The 19025-nt window shown below is 36.6% G+C and overlaps 1 protein-coding gene across 4 annotated transcripts in view; it reads left to right on the top strand.

The window, feature by feature from the left end:
• TAPT1 (transmembrane anterior posterior transformation 1) overlaps nt 1–19025 on the top strand; it is a 49085-nt gene that overhangs the window by 15511 nt on the left and 14549 nt on the right. For all 4 annotated transcript variants that reach the window (XM_027642704.1, XM_027642703.1, XM_027642707.1 and 1 more), the window contains 4 exons: nt 5267–5429; nt 9201–9336; nt 10166–10263; nt 10420–10489. In XM_027642704.1, the coding sequence (XP_027498505.1) occupies nt 5267–5429; nt 9201–9336; nt 10166–10263; nt 10420–10489 (467 nt within the window). The remainder of the gene's footprint in view (nt 1–5266; nt 5430–9200; nt 9337–10165; nt 10264–10419; nt 10490–19025) is intronic.

Genomic DNA, 19025 nt, shown 5'->3' with positions numbered 1-19025 from the left:
CTGAAAACCTTGAACCATTTTGCTTCTTTAGTAAAGTACTGTGAAATCCATCGTGCTGTTCAGTAGCAAACGTTACAGATCCAGTGGTATTACCATCTGTGTAGTCATAGACCATGTGGATGATTGAACTTAATGGTTCTCAACCAGTAGATGGAGACAAAACTCTTATTACTATGTAAGATGAAGAGCATGGCATTTTGAGTATGATACTAAATAGACCTTGAAAATTACAGACAGGTAACTAGTTCCTTAAACTTTAATTTTATCTGGTGAGTTTGCTTACAATGAACATTTGTTTTCCACACCAGATTTTTCTTCTCTGGGTAGCTGTTTTATGTAGGTCTTGATATGAGTTTGGCTGTATTTGTAAAAAAGTGGATTTTTTACAAGTATCACAAATCATGAAAAAAAGTAGGGTTTTTTTGGTGGTGGTGGTGTTCCTAAAATCTGTTCAGTGGTTTCTAAGGTTGTACAGTATCCTGCTCTGAGTTATCACAGTAGCTCAGTAATGGCTAATTCTTACAACTTGGGTTCCTACTTTCAGGTGAGATATTAAAATTACCAGCACTATGCTGTATTTTTCTTGTTTGTTTCTTGACCTTTGTGTAGCTGCCACTAGCAGCTTTTATCTTTGTTTCTTTGAGATTCTGTAGTACTCATGGTGTGGATGACTGCAGCAGTATGAATTTGTATGTTATATTAATCATGAAGTCTGATTAATTAGTGCTTAAGATGTTTTGAAAGTACTTTTCAGTGTTAGCACTGAGTAGTTACTAAAGAAAATAAATAGAAACATATTGAAAAAAATGAATGCAGAAAATATAGCATGTGAAATGGGTGGGCTAGGACGTTATGACAGGCATAAAATCGTACCAACCTGTGTGTGTTTATACGTATTAAATAGCTTAATGCAAAGGATAGGAGTGATTTGTAACAAATACAGGTTGGACCAATGTGAGCCTGATCATATAGGAAAACTGCAATATTCAGTTCTCACTGAACACTGACTACATCATTTCATAACTGCAGGCTTTGCAGTCAGTTCTGTGTATTTGCTGAAAGGTGACAAATCATTACACTTTATCAATTTATTTGATTTTCTTGTCTTTGTAGGAAATAATTATCTCTATTCCATATTATATTCAGAACCACACCTCAAAATCCTTTTGTAATTGTTATTAACCAGAGTGCAAAAGGATTCTGCTACGATAAAAATGCTTCTGTGAACTTATACAGTAGGCATAGTTAATCTCAGTCAGAAACATGTTAGTTGTACACCATAGATTACTTGTTTAGTCAATATGAAGGAGTCTTTCTTAGTGTGCAATGAAAGAACACTGAAGTATTTTTTAAATGCCAGGATCTTGTTACTCTTCTCACTTTCTAGAAGGCAGTTTTGTGTAGTCAGCCTTTGCAGTAATCCCTTGTGCTGACTAGGGGGTAGAGATGCTGACAGCTCTTCTGTCATCAAACAGAGGAAGTTTGAAACAGGGAGGATATTTTTGTGACTGAGATGTTGTGCTTTAATCCCAGCCGGCAACTAAATAACACACAGCCACTCACTCACTCCATCCCCCACCCGTGGGGAGGAGAATTGGAAGGGAAAGGTAAACCTCGTGGGTTGAGATAAGAATAATTTAATAATTGAAACAAAATATGCTAATAGTAATACTAATTATTATACTGGTAATAATAATTGTAATGATAAGAAGAGGGAGAGAGAGTAACAGAACCTAAAAGAAACAGGTGATACGCAACACAGTTGCCCATCAGTCTCTGACTGGTACCAACCAGTCCCTGTACAGCAGAGGGTCCCCTTCTGGTGACTCACTCAGTTTATATATTGTGTGTGATGCTCTTTGGCCAGTTTGGGACATCCCATTCTGGCTGTGCTGCATCTGAGCTTTCTGTACAGCTCCTCACTAGCAGAGCATGAGACACTGAGGAGTCCTGGACTCAGGGTAAACACTTCTTAGGAACAACCAAAAGATCTGTGTATTATCAACGTTATTCTCATACTAAATCCAAAAAACACAGCTACTAAGTACCAGCTACTAAGAAGAAAAGGCACTCTGTCCCAGCCAAAACCAGGACTACTGTGTTTTGAAGAAATCATCACAGCATTAATGTTGGACCATGTGGATGAGAAGCACAAGAAGTTATGTACAACTTTGAATAGAACATTAACAGATTGTATTTCTAATTAAAATTTAAGAAGAAAAAATTGTTTACTGCAGTGTTTTTTCCTAGACATACACACTACTGAGAAGTTAAATCCAAGTCACTTTGAGAGTTAGGACAAGAAGACTGCAAGTTGTGTCAGGGGACATGTAGATCAGATATTAGGAAAAATTTCTTCACCGAAAGAGTTGTCAAGCATTGGAACATGCTGCTCAGGAAAGTGGTGGAATTACAGTCTCTGGAGGTATTTAAAAGATGTGTTGACCATGATTTAGTGGTGTACTTGGCAGTTAATAGTTGGACTTGATTAACTGAAAGGTCTTTTCCAACCTAAATGATTCTAAAATTCTCTAAAAATGTTATTTGAATGTAATCTGTTCTACAAGTTTAATTCCTGTAAGGCATCAACAATCAAGAGTGGTTGAACTGCCTCTTTAGGTCAGCCTTTGAATTGAATCTTTCCAGTGTAGATGATGCTGTGTGCAAGTTTGTATGGAACTTCATACAGTGTTAGTCTGCAGAGTTGAGACCACCTTTAGAAGAACAGCTGTGCTCTTGATTGTGTGTAGTCTGTTTTCAGAGTTTATATTCCCCTGTGATGGTTGCTGTCTGCATTTACATTGGCTTCTCCTGAATTGGTTTCACTTGAGTGAGTGTAGTCATAGAGATGAAAATCAACACAAGCAGAAGAGTGATAGAGTTAAGAGTACAGAACATCTGTGACTCGTGACTATAGTGGTGGTTGAGCATCTTTGATGTTACTTGTAAGCCAGAAAACCTTTGACATGATATTTTCAGTCTGTATTGATTTGTGGACATCAAAGCATTTTCCTGTGAGAATCTTTCTGACTGCTTCAGAAGATTCATAAACAGATTCTCCTTACTGGTGCATTTCAGTAAGACACCATCCTATCATTGAAATTGGTACCTTGCCAAACTTTTAAAACATAGGCTTTTGAAGTGAGTGTCTCTTTTGCTAGTCAGGTGTACTCTACCAGGTACTGCTCACTACTTCTCTAGTGATAAAGAAATTGTTGGCTGGGAAGCATGAGGATGCTAATTTTCTAAGTAACAAATTCTGATTCTCTTTTTCATGTGCTAAGACCTGGCGTTACTGTGGTGGAGTAGGAGTACCTTTACCACTTTATCCCAGCCTGTGTTGCAGAGTTTGAATGTTGTCTGTAGACTTGTACTGAAATGACTGAGTACACTTTCAAAATGGGAGTAGGTTGGAGAAAAAGGAACATGCTGTGTTACTCAGCATATGAATGGTAATCATAATCACGAGCTTGCTTAAATTTCATACACGTTTCAATATATGCTATTATATTTTATTAAGTATAACCATTTAAGTCAGATGTAGTTAAATAAAGCAGTAAATTTTCAAAACGTGATTTTGCAGGTTGGGGTGCATTTTTTGGGGGAGGTGTGTCATGCAAAGACATAGTCATAGGTTCTTCAAGCAGTGGGCAAAACATACACTTTCAGTTTTCTGTAAGTTTTTTAATTAGTATTTTCAGTTAAAACTCAGTTTGAAGGGTGGGGAAAGGAAGAAGGTTCTCTGAGGCTTTTTCTCAAGGATTTCATATGAAATAAGTGGTGTGGATATTGTTACTGGATGACTTCTGAAAGCAGGAAAATGTCTCTTATGGAGAAAAAACCACTCTAAGCAGTTCTCGTACGCTGGACCAGGCTGAATTCTATTATTCAGAATATAATTAATTTTAATACAGTTTATGCAGTAAAAAGTGAAAGGAGCAGTTGTTCTTTGTTCAGAGTCTAATACTGTAAATCTGAGAGTTCTGAAAACTTTCTTGCTCGTACTCCTGGCAAATGCATGATCTATTTGCCCATATAATAATATAGTAGCAATGTAATGCAAAAATGTTGTCTTCAGGGCATTTTTCTTTGAATGGAAGACAACAAAGAAACACTAAGTATAACACTCCAGCTTTGGTAATATATTTAAATAAAAAGTGTGAAGTAGCAGGGATTTTTGTCTTGTCCCCATGGTCTGTAGAATTTCTTGACTCCCAGAAGTCATAAGTAACTGTTTGGATGGATTTTTTTTATAAATAGTATAAATTCTTACAAACTAACTCTACTTTTTTTTCTAAACATATTATCAGTTTATGAGAACATTGTCTAATTTCTGGATAACCTACTGATTTAAGAATACAGAAATTGAAAATTCGTAACTTGCATTTTGCTAATTGGTTCCAACTTTTATGAAACATTGACTTCGGTAAAAGCCTTTCAGGGTATATAAAGAATATATATAATAGAAATTATTTCCTCCATTTTTTTTATATTTAATTGTCAACCTTTTGATTTCATTTGAAGGCTTTTTAACTGCTTTGCATCCTGTTCATACTAAACTAAGTAAATAGACAAGTAAATACTGCCTTGCAATTTCATTATGTGTATGGCTACTGTTGGGGCAATTGAGGTAAAGCTATTTTCTTCCTCTAATTCTAGTTTATAGGAAGAAATTGTGTAATGATTCCTTTAGTCTCCTGGGTTACTTGTGGGACTGTGGATATCAAACTTCTGCATTGGTTCGTGACCAACCTCAAGCTCTGATGTCAAATTGTGTTTGCATTTACTGCTGCCGAGCTTAGAGCTTGAAGTTACAGAATTATGTTTACAACCTATTCCTCAGCATCTGGTTCATTAGACTGAAATTGAAGATGACGACTTCATTTCTTTTTGGTCATAGCAAATACAGCTTCTGTAACTGAGGAAGTCAAAATCATAAATATGATTGGCTGGAAGAGGGAAGGTAAATTAGAAACCAAAGGGCATGCATGCAGAAGGTTCTTAATAACCAGGAACTCTTAATAAATGCACTGTTTTAACTAAAGGGTTGTGGCAGATAAGAGGATGTGATCCTGTTCATGAGTGTGATCTATAAATGTGTGCCATGATCATGGAGTTGAAGTGAGGGTCAGAGGAAGGGGCAGTAATAAACCACATTAAAATATATCCTTGATTAATGGCTTCTGTAAATTCCTATTGACTTGGTAACACTTGTATTTTGTGGATACATGACATTTAGTGGAACCTTTTGCCCTTTGTATTTCAGTGATAGACGTTTGCTACAACCTGCTCAGGTATGTGACATTCTCAAAGGAGTTATATTGGTCATCTGCTACTTCATGATGCACTATGTTGACTACTCTATGATGTATCATCTGATAAGGGGACAGTCTGTCATAAAGCTCTACATCATCTATAACATGCTTGAGGTAAGAATGTTAGTATCAGAATATGAAGCATGCCTTTTTCAGACTATCTAAAATGTTGTGTTACGGTGTTGGTCCTTAGAATGTGGCATATCTGGTATTCTCACAAATGTGCACACACCCATGATAATAAGCCTAGATGCAGTGAAACAGGCAGGTTTGTGAAAAATAAGGTTTTAGAATCTGTTTCCAATTGTCTGCTTTCTGGAACTTGTTAATCAATTCCACAGCATGAAACTTGAGAAATGGAAATGAAAGATGTGTCTTAGGAAATTCAAGATAGTGAATGAGGTTTTGAACTCACTGAGCAAAGTAGAAACTGTTGATTTGAAATAGCGATAAGATCCTGAAAGAGAGAGCAGAGAAGGAAGATAGTAGAAAACATGGAATTTGGTTTTTAATCCGTCATTATGGAAATACAGCTTTCATTGTATGCAAGGACACATGTTACTGCTCAACCTGTCTGAGTCCTGGCTAGCAGACTTAAGCCTGAGTACATAAGCAATAAGTTGAATGAATGTAGTGACACAAGAAAAGGAAATTCTCTTTCAGGAGGCAAGATAAAGAGAAATTCTGGTGAAAAAATAGTTTCTGTTTAATTATTAATGTAAAGCATGAGATTTTTAATTGCACTTCTATGATCAGTGATTCACAAAGTAAATAATGTTCTCATAGCTACAATGTTATCTCCATCCTGCAAATATAGAACATAGTAGGAATACAACCTCTTAAAAAGGACTCACTCAAGGCTTTGTACACAAAAGTTACTCTTCTAGGATTCTGAGATCTCTGAATTACATTAATCCTTGTTTGAACATCTGTTGTACCTTTGTTTGAAGACTGTTAAAACAGGGTTACACTCTGGTAAATCTCAATATGTTGTCTAAAGACACTTGTTCTTTCTTCATAAAATACGAAAATATTGCATAAATAAAACACTTTGTTATCATAAGTGAAATAATTATCATACAAGCCACCTCAGTTGTTTATTCATAGGTTTTTATTTTCCTTTGATTTTAGATTTGCTGAAAAATATGTACAAATATTAAATTAGCACTGAGTTTCTGTATGGATTTTAGTTGTGTGGGGTAATACTTATCCATATATAGTTCCATAACTGATCAGAGATTATCACTTACTAAATAAATCCATGTACTCAAAATAGTAATTTCTCTTTATTTCAAGACTACTTCAAGTCACTTAGTGCTATACTTTCTCATCTTACCAAATAATTTGAAGCGATACTACAGTGTTTGCTGTGAATTGGAAGCCACGTGCCATTCCATTTTGAATGAAGAGTTGAATTATTTTGCTATATTTAGCAGAATCAAAAGCATGTATCTCAACTAAGAAAAGTGCTGCCTGAGTGGTTTTTTTAGAAAAAAGAAAAATCTATTACCACTTATGGTTATTAGAAAAATTACATTAGACTTTGAAGTTGGAAACAGTATTTAACTACCATAGTGTCTCATGAAACCAAACATGCCAAGCAGAGGGCATGTTTTTAAGGAGCTTTTTTACTATGGCAGCTTGCAGCAGTATTGGCAGAAAATGTTCATGGGATCCCACTGAAAGACTTGGTTGGTAGTTAGCTTTCAACAGTTTGAATATTGGCTTGCTTAGACTGCTTTGGTGATTTTTATTAAAAGTCTTTGCCATTGATGCAAGCAATGCTTTTTAAGGAACTGTTAATGTACTTTTTTTAAGCAATATGCTTTACATTTTTTCACAAGGTTTGAGAATAGGAAGATCTTTTTAATTTAGTGAAATCACTGAGCAACAGAGATGTTTACAATGTCCTAATGTTTTCGGCTGTTGACAAGTCCAGGGAATATTGTCCTGGACAGATATGAGGAATGCAAAATCTTCAAATTATGTGCTGAATGCTCCCAATATACAGCCTGAGGGGAGCATTCAGCACATTTGGCTTAAATGACACTTTTCTTTTTTAGATTCAGACCCACCGGCTCCTGCTCCTTGTGAAGCCCCAGTGTGCGTTATGATGGTGACAGCACTCACCATGGAATTCTGCTGGAGCCTGGAGCCGGCATATAGGGTTTAGGTAAGTCATATTTGGAAAAGCAAGCAACAATATATTGTGGTGGGTTTTAATATTTTCTATCCTTTCAGCTAAGAAACAAGGACTGTTTAAATAGCAATGAAACAAAAGCCACCATTTTATCTATTAAAACCCTCACAATATTGTGAACAAAAAAATTACCAAACTCTAAGTATTTTGTAGTTGGTGTTACTACACCAGGTGTAATTATTCAATGGGTCATCACAATGAGCAGGAACCAAATCATGCAGATCACCCTAATTTACAAAATCTAAAAGCCGAAAACAGTGCCACTGTAAATATCTCTTGAACTGATCAGATTTATGATTTCATCAGCTCACGGTTTTGTTCGTTCTATTTCATAGGTGATTGATACTTGGTAGTATATTTTATAGTTTACTTGAAACATCCTGTAAAATTTTATTTTAGTTCAGCTTTTGTATTTTAGGAAACTTCATTTAATAAATGTTTCTTGAATACGTATGACTTCACTCGCTTTGGTATCTTTACCTTGAGAACTCTTAATTTAAAAAGTCAGGAAATGATCCTGAGTCTGGGTTTATTTGTGTTGCGCCAAGAACTTACTTTCTTTTTAGTAGACATGGTTCAACATTTGAAGGTAAATTATGCACCTAGTCCTCTGTTGCTACATGTTGTTTTAACGTGTCCAAAATTGTTGTCTTACAGAAAGACACTAAGAGAAAATATTGTCTTGAATAAGTAGAGGTAGTTTTTCATATTTGACTGTTTCTGTTTGGTTGAATTAGTAAGCAATGAGAGATAGCTCTTTTTTCTAGCCAGACATGTGCCTTGTGATACCAAATTTAAATTTTGAAGTGTTGTTTTTGTTGCCCTGTGCAACTTAGTTTTAAAATTACTGAACTGTAGTGTATAGACAGAGAAAACCTCTTTCCTTGTAATGATATTCAGTTTTACATGCTTGATGATGATGAAGTGTTGAGAACTGGTGGAACTCCATGTGACCTTTCTTGCTGTGGTATTAAATTACAAGTTAAAATGCTGTGCATATGTTTTCTATCTTTAGAATTACAGCTAGGAGGTTTTTTTCCTACTTAGGCGTATATTCTTTGGATTACACTTCAGGTGTTTATTGGGTTTTTTTCCAAACTAATTTTCCCTTTTTGGCAGAATTTCAAGTACGTCTTGATCACTCGTTGTGTTACACTCCTTTTAATTTGGAATTCTGCTTTATGCAGATATTTGCATAAAGTATATACTTCAGTATACAGGGAACAGTGGAGCCAAGTCTAATTTCAATCCTTTTTGTACCTGTAAGCTGATATTCTTAGTCATGCATCTGAAATTAACGTCTCATTGGTTTTTTTCCCCTATTAAACCCAGAGGGATGGGGAAGAACATTTATGGTAGTTTGACATAACATACATATTGCTTTATCAAAGGCTGAGGTTTGAACTGCACTTGAATGTCTTTCAAGGAAGCATCTAAAATAACAACACAGGATTGTTTATCATAAATACTGTTGAAAAGGGATAGTAAATTTGAGAGGGAGAGTAAACTGCTGAGTAGACAAAAGGAACAGTATCACTATAAAATCCAGAAATGCAATAAATAAGAGATGAAAAGTGATAAATATGTGAAACTTTTTTTAAATTGAGCTGTACTTACAGTGGCATATTCAAGTGTTGGAGAGAAAAGTAGGTAGTGAAAGGCAGTAAAAAGTTGTTCTTGTTTAGGTGGCTGATCGTCTGATTTCTTCATTTGGACAAGATATTTTGGATGCCCTTTATTGGACAGCTACAGAACCTAAGGAAAGAAAAAGAGCTCACATAGGTGTGATTCCTCACTTCTTCATGGCAGTGCTGTATGTCTGTATCCTTTTTCTGTGATAAATTGCAAAATTTTCTAAAATAATTTGAGTAATTGCTCTGCATTATTTTATTTTAATACATTTGAAAAATTGATAGTATTCCTAAAGCAGTGTTCCTTTACTTGCAAAGTAAAATTACCAGTACTACCAACTTTTAAAAAAATCCCTTCACAATGGTATACCACTGCAGTATTAGAGAGCTTTTTAAATACCTGTAGTAAAGTGAAAAACAGTAATTGGTACTTCATGGAAAATTTGATTTCTAATTTGTATTTGAGTATTTTGAGTCACAGAGTCTTGAAGACAGTGGGGTTTTGGTTTTTAGTGGAATGTAAATGCATCTAGCTTGAACATATTTTCTGGAAATGAAGGGATAAACTTGTGCGTATTCAGGATGCAAATGTGCTTAGTGTGAAATAACCTAACAGTGAATTGGTGAAAATTATATCTCAAGTGATGCATAGTCCAGTAGTTATGGTGATGAATTTAGAATTTTTGAAGTTTTCTCTGTTAGCTCTGAAATCTTTAGATAATTCTGAATCTTTTTACCTCGAATTTCTTTTCTTCAGATTGTATCACTGTTTGTCCTGACTAATGTCATTGGGTTCTTTTAGAACAAGAAAATTTAATTTAATTATTACATGCTACAAAGCACTGTGGGTATATTACACATGTGTAAGTATTGTCTTGCTGTAAGTCTGATTGTCATGGATATAGGAACTTTTTTTTAAACCTTGGGAAGCAAAAGAGAAAATTTTGAGGTTTGGTGCTCTTCAGTACTGTTATACAGAAAAATTATTTCAAATATGCTTCCTTAACTCTGCTATCCAGTCCTGCATGCTATTCTTATAATGGTTCAAGCAACAACCCTTAATGTGGCCTTCAATTCCCACAATAAATCACTACTTACCATCATGATGTCCAATAATGTAAGTATGTGGCTTTATTATATAGCTACCCTAATTCATTTCAGCATCCTTTGTCTTTGTGTATCATATGTCTATTCACATATTATTTGATAATATGGTTTGTTTTTTTCAGTTTTTCATCAATAAAAACTAACTAACTGTTTTTAAAAATTGCAGTTTGTTGAAATAAAAGGAAGTGTTTTCAAGAAGTTTGAGAAGAACAATCTTTTCCAAATGTCAAATAGCGGTATGTATAGCTGTGCTGATCAGGAGAAAATGTGAAGTGAGGCTCCTTTTTTAATTTATTCATGTATTTAATGTATTCAGTGTATTTAATATTCTTACTACAATTACTTTATCTTTGTGAATTTGGGTGTTCTGACTTGTATTCCTCATCACCCATATTACTGTTTGGTTCAGTAGGATGAAACTGATATTCCGCTTCAAAGAACACTGGTTTTTCTTCTATACCTAGTTTTTATTTGAGGTGCTAAAACAACCTATTGACTGAAACACCTGTGTGTGTGCTGAAATACCCATGCCTCCAAGTGTCTCAAGCCTTCTGTTTTCAAAAAGTTGAGTCTGTAGCGTGCTATGTTGGCAGTGATCACAGAATGCATTTTGTTGGGCAGTTGTGAGGATGGATCTTGAAATACTTCCCCCCCATCCCTAAAAAAAGAACCAACCAACCAATGTAACAGTGAAGTAGCTGGCATATAAAGAAAATACCAGAGATGACTCTTTAAGTTTTGATATGCTGTAAAAATAGTAGCAGAGGGTACTTCGGAAACATGCTATGCTTCTTGCACTTATCTGTGTTGCTGCTTAGTATGAATTTTGGGAACCTGTACTCAGTGTGTCTCAGAAGAAAAAGCTGTTCAGGTATCCTCTGATGGGGGTTCTTTCTGATACTGATATCAGCCATCAGAAATATTTGTTGAGTTCTGGGTTTCGAAGCTAATAGGAGAGATTGCGCTTTCAGGCTGTACTAGAACTTCTTTGCTTGTACTGTTTTCATAGAATCATTGAATAGCCTGGGCTGGAAGGGACCTCGGAAATCATCTGGTTCCAACTCCCCTGCCATGGGCAGAGACACCTTCCACTAAACCAGGTTGTCAAAGCCCCATCCAGCCTGTCCTTGAACACTTCCAGGAATGGGGCATCCACAGCTTCTCTTGTCACTGTATTCCAGTGACTCACCACCCTCACAGTGAAGAATTTCTTCCATATATCTGACTTAAATTTCCCCACTTTCATTTATAAAGATAAGCAAAGAAAATAGAATATACTTTTTCATTCCAGCTCATGGTTTTTAAACTGGAGAACCCAAATGTGCCCTAGGTTAAAAAAAAAAAATAAAGTAGCTACTTATTTAAAAACAAATGATTCACATTTTTGTATCAATAGTTAAATTTTCAACAGGCTTGCATCAGGTTTTGAGTTCTGGCTGCTGAGGTAATTTTTTACATGCAAATGTTAAATGGCAATTGCTCTGTAGTTCTTTGGATGAAAGACTATTTACAAAAAAATCTTAAATATCACATAACAGAAAAATTAGCACTAAATTTTAATCTGTCTCATAAAGTTCTTAAAAACACAACAAAATAATCTTTACAGCTGGGTTGATAAGCTGTTTATTCTGTGTTAATAGTATTATTTTTGGTTCCAAGGTTTAATTACCTCTATTTTTGAAATTGAAGGTATTTAACTTTACAGTGAGAACACCTAAAAGTGATGTTTACTAAAATATTGGCAGAAAATGTAGATGAGTTTTTTTAAATTTCCTTACTAATGCAGAAAATAGCTACAAGTATGCGCCTACCTCTGCTACATAAAGGCAAGGCCTCTTTCTTCAATTAAATGTTAAGATAAACAAGGGACTGATATTAGAAATGGCTAGTAATTTCCTCCATAAAAAGAAAAGTATATCAATGTTTTATTGCTGGATATCATTATTGAAGACACGTAATAGCAATATCAGGTCTTCTTTTATCAGCTGGTGGAAAAAGTGATGCCATTCATTATACCACATGGGGATGGAAGCAGTGAGTACCTACATAGAAGAGTGCACAAAAAAAGCTAATTTATTCCCTTCAAACAGATAAGTTTTTCTGGAACACTTTTCAGTATGGTTATAAATAGCAGTGTTTTTCTTCTCACAGATAAATAACAGAAACAGGCTTTTAGTAGAGATTTTCACCTCTTTTGAACTTGAACAGATTTACTGCATCACATCTTCAGTAAGGATGGAACAGTATTGTTGATGTATTCGGATCACTTTAGTATCCTTTAAGTGTGTTTTTTATGCAGCTGAAATAGTGATGTATCTTGTGTTGGCATGCTATGCCAATGCCATATCCTACCCCTGGAGCTCAGGCTAGGCTGGTCCTGTTGACTGAGCTTCCAGTTAGGCTTTGGAGTGTGTCCTAGACACCATGTGCTTAAACTGCATGCCTGGACTGAACTTAACTGAAACAAAACACTAAGTATAAGCGCCCCCCGTGTATTTCCTACCTTTCTCAGTTTCTTCCAGCCGTTTTCTCGGGTCTGCAGTCTGCTGTAGGGCAACAATGGCAGCGACAGCTGATTCAGTTTAGATAGAATGAATTCCCTTTTCCATCCCCTTTTCTTGGGCTCTGCTCAAGATCTTAGTGTTGTCAAACACGTTTTCAGTTCAATGAAAAGATACTGATTAGTATACAGTAGCTAAATTATAGTAATTCTTGAGGGCAATAATGCAAATCTTGTAGAGATCTGAGGAATTTGTCACGAATAAGTGAAACTCCTGTCTTATTTAATATGTTAATCTAAAGAAGAATATGATCTAGCAGAAAAGATAAGCAATAACCTCAAGAGTAGATACTGTGTTCAAGAGAAGTTGCTCCAAATAGAATTTTAAAGCAAGTTATCTTGTGAATAGAAGCATGAGAATAGAAATGAACTGTTGAAGTCGTACTTCCTAAGAAATCTCTTGTGTGACATGTTGAAATACCTCACAGAGCCTTGCCTGGCTCAAGCTGGTATGTAGTAAGACATCAGGAATTGAAGTGCCACCAAGCTAGGAGTTTAGATCTGGATATTGTGAAATCATTTTTACTTGGCATTGTGCTCAGCACCACTTTGTGGACAGCAAGCTGATGTGTACTATTTTCCCTAGTATTTCCATATCTAGACTTAGTGTCAGTGGAAACAGTGATCCTTCTCACCTTTGTATGGTCACGTAAAATTCTGCTGTAACAGCTAATTCACTAAAAGTTCAAGACTAAGAGAATTGTGAATCATCTGCATAAAAACTAATTGAACGGGCCATGAGATATGTATTGGTTACGTTGTTATCTAATAAAACTGAACCTGTTATCTTTTAGGTGCAGAAGGTCAACAAAGACCTTGGGGCTTATATAGCTGCCTGAGACTGCAGCTGTAGCATCTGTGACTTCAGTCATGTCAGTCCCGCAGCTTTGATTGTCAGCTGCAGCAAAACCACTTCTGCATTGTCACCCTGACTTTCACTAGGAAATTCAGGTGCATCCAAGCAGTCTAAATACTGTGACTGTCGGAAAAGACTACTATACAGAAGACAAAAAAAGTTTTGATTTGTTGTAGCAGGAAGAAATATTTCCCTTAATTTAAGTAGTATATTCTCTCTTTTAAATAGTTATCTGTAAACTCATTTCATAGTGTCAGGATTAGTGAACAAGGAGACCAAAATTACAAAGAGAAGCTCTTTCATCATTGTGGAAAGCCCAGCATGCTGCCTTTCTTTATGCTTTTAAATGTCTTATTTTAATTTCAAGCTGCGCTCTAAATTAAATTTTTTTTCACAAAACACAGTTGTAACTCATACAAAGAAGTACTTTAGGTGTAGTGCATTAGGTTATTTGCTTCAGTTGGCTGTTAGGCTTGACTGTTTCCAGGTTTTTAAATCTCGTGTCAAAAATTTACTATATTTACTTTGAAGTCTTAGGAACTTCAGGCTTTTTCTTTATAATTTTGTATTCTTTTTTAATTCTGTTTTTCTACTTTGTTCCCAATTTATCTGTCTCTTTGATTAAAATAGTGAATAACCTTTATTTTTATCTTTGGTCTTTGGAATTCAAACTACTTTCTTTTGTGGCTTTATGTTTTTTTTAATACCACTATTCTAATCCAGTTGTTCATTTTAAGGATGAGGGATTTGGGTGCAGGAGTACATTTGAGATCAGTGCCCCCTTGATGATTCTTTGTTCAATCTTTGATCCTTTCTGGTGCTCTGGTCACATGTTAAGAGGTAGCTGTCACTAGAGCTACTTGGGATTTGCTGAGCTGTAAACCAAAAGATCTTGTTTCACTTCTTATGTGTTACAATTTATAACCAACTTGGGATCTAAACATATAAACACTGGGATTTACATGATAAAAATTATTTTTTTTCCTTCCTGATTCAGGATTCCTTCATGGTGTGCCAGGGAGTCTGAAAGGAAATAACTAGGTGTTCTAAAGACTGCCCCACTTCTATGTTTACTGCTTCTATCCATGTGACAACCCTCATAGGCATACATGATTTATCCTAATGAAAAAAGGTCTTGTGGCTAGGTTTTGACATGTGACCACTCATATCTACTCACTTGCACCACCAGAGGATGCATGGAAGCACAAGCAAATTCAGTGCTGTCTTTCAAAAAAATCTAAAGTGTCTATGGGCAGTATATAGTATGGTGTGTGGCCAGGCTTGAGGGCCAGCCCTAATAAGTGTGCAGGTTAAGCATGGCATTGGAACACAGTTTATCACAGAAACATAGAAAGGCCTAGTATGGAAGGGACCTCAAAGGTCATCTAGTTCCAACCCTTCTGCTGTGTACAGGGACACCTTTCACTTGACCAGATTTCTCAGAGCTCCATCTAGCCCGGCCTTGAACACTTCCAGGGATGTGGCATTCACAACTTCTCTGAGCAACCTGTTCTAGTGCCTCACCACTCTCACAGTAAAGAATATTTTTCCTAATATCTGATCTAAACTTACTCTCAATTTGAAGCCATTCCCCCTTTGTCCTATCACTATATGCTCCTGTAAAAAGTCCCTCCCCATCTTTCTTGTAGACTCCCTTCAGGTGTTGGAAGGGCATAATTCGGTCACCCTGAAGCCTTTTCCTCTCCAGGCTGAACAAACAAAATTCTCTCAGCCTTTTCTTGTATGAAAGGTGCTCCATCCCCCTAATCATCTTAATGGCCCTCCTCTGGACTCAATCCAACAGGTCCATGTCCTTCCTGTGCTAAGGACTCTAAACCTGGATGCAGCACTCCAGGTGGTGTCTCCCCAGAGTGGAGAGGCAGAGTCACCTGCTGCTCACACTTCTGTTGATGCAGCTCAGGATACGATTAGTTTTCTGGGCTGCAAGTGCATATTGCCAGATTATGTCCAGCCTCTCATCCACCTGCAAACCCAATTCCTTCTCAGCAGGTCTGCTCTTGATCTGTTCATCTCCCAGCCTGTGTTGATACCCTGAGTTACCCCAACCCAGGTGTGACACTTTGCACTTGGTCATATTACACTTCATGAGATTCCCATGGGCCTGTTTCTCAAACTTGTCGAGGTCCCTCTGGATGGCATCCCACCCTTCAGGTGTGGCAACTGCACCACTCTTGATGGTCATCTGCAAACTTGCTGAGGGTGCACTCGATCCCTTCATCTGTGTCATTAATGAAGATATTAAATAACTGATCCCAGTATGGACTCCTGAGGGACACCACTTATCACTGATGTTCATTGGGACTTCATGCATTGTATGTCATCAGGACTATGCATGGCTATGTGCTGACAAGAGGCTGGTCAAGGGGATAAATATATCTGAATTACTGCTAGATGTCAGGTTGTCAACACTTAGGAGCATGAACACTGTGAAAATAAACTTCTTAATCATGTGCTTTTGGAGGTAGCTGAAGACCATTTAAAATGTCCTCAGTCTGTCATTTTGGCTCTCATTTAATCTTGTCTTATAATGGAAAGGATTATTGGAGGTATACTGTGTTCTAACAGAAAAACAGTTGATGCTTCTCATCAATACTTCTTGGGATACATGTCAAACTGAGTTGAAATGGCTTATATCAATGTTAGCTAAGGATGGTCATGATGGAGAATGAAGAAGAGAGCACTGTTTCTTTCTACTTTATTCTTTGTTATGCTAAAGCAGAGTAATTTCCTTCTGCTACTACCTGAGCTCTCTGTAACTGAACGCTAACACTGGTGGCTTGTCACAGTTTTGCTAAATTCACAAATACAATAATTTATTTTGCTTTAGTTGTTCTTTAAGAGCATGTTGTCTTTAAGTGTGAATCTAGGAATGTAGCCTTACTTGCTCTATAGTTCACCACATCATCTAAGAAGTGGCAATACATGGTACAGGAAATTCCCCTCACACGTTTAAAAAACCATGAATGTACGTATGTAACCTCAAACAACTTTGTAATAAATGATGAAACATTACTGCTGCATATTTTGTATTCTGAAATTTTAACTAGGATTTAAAACTGATTACCAGTGGTTGATTTGGATATCCTGAAACCTTTTTTGTCCTTGTCCATAAGGGTGAGAAATGAAATGAATTTTTTAATTGTTTGGGATTACTGTTGAAATTGCTGTAAAATGCTGTCTCCCTTGCTTGCATCTCTGACAGTCAGTTGATGAGAGGGATGAGGATGAAGAGGAGCAGCCACAGTCATTCGTCTCACTCCCAACAGCCTTGAACAGCTGCAGCAGCAGAGATAACAGATTAGAGGGGAGGCCAATGAGAATAGGAAAAATAAGCAGAGGGGAAAAGTAGGTATCAACCTGTCACCCAGTCTCAGAAATTAGTGGAAGAAAAATGTTTATTATTATAACACCAGTGGAAATTTAAAGCCCAAGATGTCCCTTCTCCATTTAATCCTGTTGTCTGGTGAGGTACATAAACCAAGCAGGTAATAAATGTCTGGAGGATTAGCTTGAGACATGCTTTAATATTTAGACTTGAATTAAGGTCCTTAATTCCCACCTGAGAATAACTGTCTGTAAAGGCCCCCTAAGATCTGAAGCACTGAAGATGAGATCTGTGTGGTGTCTTACACATAGCTGACCAGTGTGGAAGTATGCAGTGCGGGAAATACAAGATGAAACCTGTCTGAGATTCTGGACAAAAGTCTGAAAACTCAGTGATTATTTCCAGGTTGCTAATGGGTGTGATAAAGAATTTAGATCAATGAATGCTTGACTGCATTTTAATCCATTGGTGACAGCGCCAAGTGGTATCTCATAACTAGATTTTCCAGAAAATCTGTGTTCTGGTCATTTGGGCAGTATTTTGTGAATTTAGAAGCATAGAAGAACATACTTGAGTTGCTGGAGTATTATTGGCAAGAAACTGAGAAATTATGATTATCTATGGCCTGTTTTTTTCTGCTTTAAATTTATTGTACTGAAGAATTTCCTTGTTTCTTTCCCTGTAAATACATCACTTCTTGTGTTTTGGAAGCTTGTGCTTCCTCTGACTGTTCCTGAGCCTGTACTGAAAGCTGAATTTATGTACCCCAAGACATTTCTTTTTTCATGTGTACATGCAATCTCATTCTTCTTGAATCCTGTGCTTTTTGTTCCCCTCTTCTGGAGGATTTGTTCTTTTCTTTTTACTCCATTTTTTCAGGCTTAAAAGTATTTTGAAACTTCTATTTTAAGATGAGGGGTATTATTATACTGTGTTATGCCATACACACCCTATACAACTGCTACCACAAGCATTGTTATTCACCTGTATTTAGTCAGAGATGATGGAAGCTGACACAGAGTCAAATATTTTTTTTTTTTGCCAGCTCAATTTTTATGTGTTCTTCTGAACATTTCTATTTCTTTTTTCCTAAAATCAGTAGCTAGAACCCCACAGAATATAGGAGGTGCTTGATGAAGTGAACCCTTTGGATTTGGAGGTGACTTGCCCACAAAGAAATCATTGTAATGGTTATTAACAGATGTAATAAGCAATAACAGTATCTTCACAGGTTTTTCTAATAGCTCTGTCTTCTAAAGAGACTTCTTTGGACTTGCTAATTGTGATATTGTTTTAGGTTTTACCCTGTTTTTCAGTAATTTCAGGAGGGTGTTTTTTTAGTAAGCTAAAAAATGTGATGCTTTCTTCCTGAAGCAAACTGTATGCATCATCTCTGGAGACAGGGCACCAAAGCAGAACAAAAGACTGCCCTGTCTGGGAGGGCAAGTCATAGGACTTTGTGTGTAGTCAGAATGCTTTTGTGTTACAGTACTTATAAAGATACAAGGGCTCCCTGAAGCAACATCTCAGCCTTGGCCATATTGATCAACATAACTGGTCTACTCTGGCCTCCAGTCGGGAGGTCTGGAGACACACCATCTATAACGCTGCTGCTTCCTTTGAGAACGCACACAGGATCACTCTGGAGGAGAAAAGACAACACAGAAAGAATCGTGTCTTGCAGAATATACCACCTAAGGAGTCTTTCTGCTGTGCCTTTTGCAATCGGACATGTCTATCTCGTATTGGCCTCATAAGCCAACAGTGTGCTTGTAACAAATGTGGATAGAGCCTTTCCCAAATCTTCGTTCACGAAGCCTAGCCATGAATGAACAGTACTTATGGTTTTGATAACTGCTGATACATCCTGCTGGTCCCTTTTAAGGTGGCAGTGAAAGACTGGTAGGAACCTTCTAGCTAAGGCAGAATAGTTGTCTTGAAACACTTTTTTTCTTCCTATTACTGAACCCAGTGTATAGCAGTTTGGATATCCACAATTGGTAGAAAATG

Source organism: Corapipo altera, unplaced genomic scaffold (genome assembly GCF_003945725.1).
Source record: "Corapipo altera isolate COAL_440 unplaced genomic scaffold, ASM394572v1 22, whole genome shotgun sequence".
Lineage (NCBI taxonomy): Eukaryota > Metazoa > Chordata > Aves > Passeriformes > Pipridae > Corapipo > Corapipo altera.
This window is presented reverse-complemented; position numbering and strand designations above follow the sequence as displayed.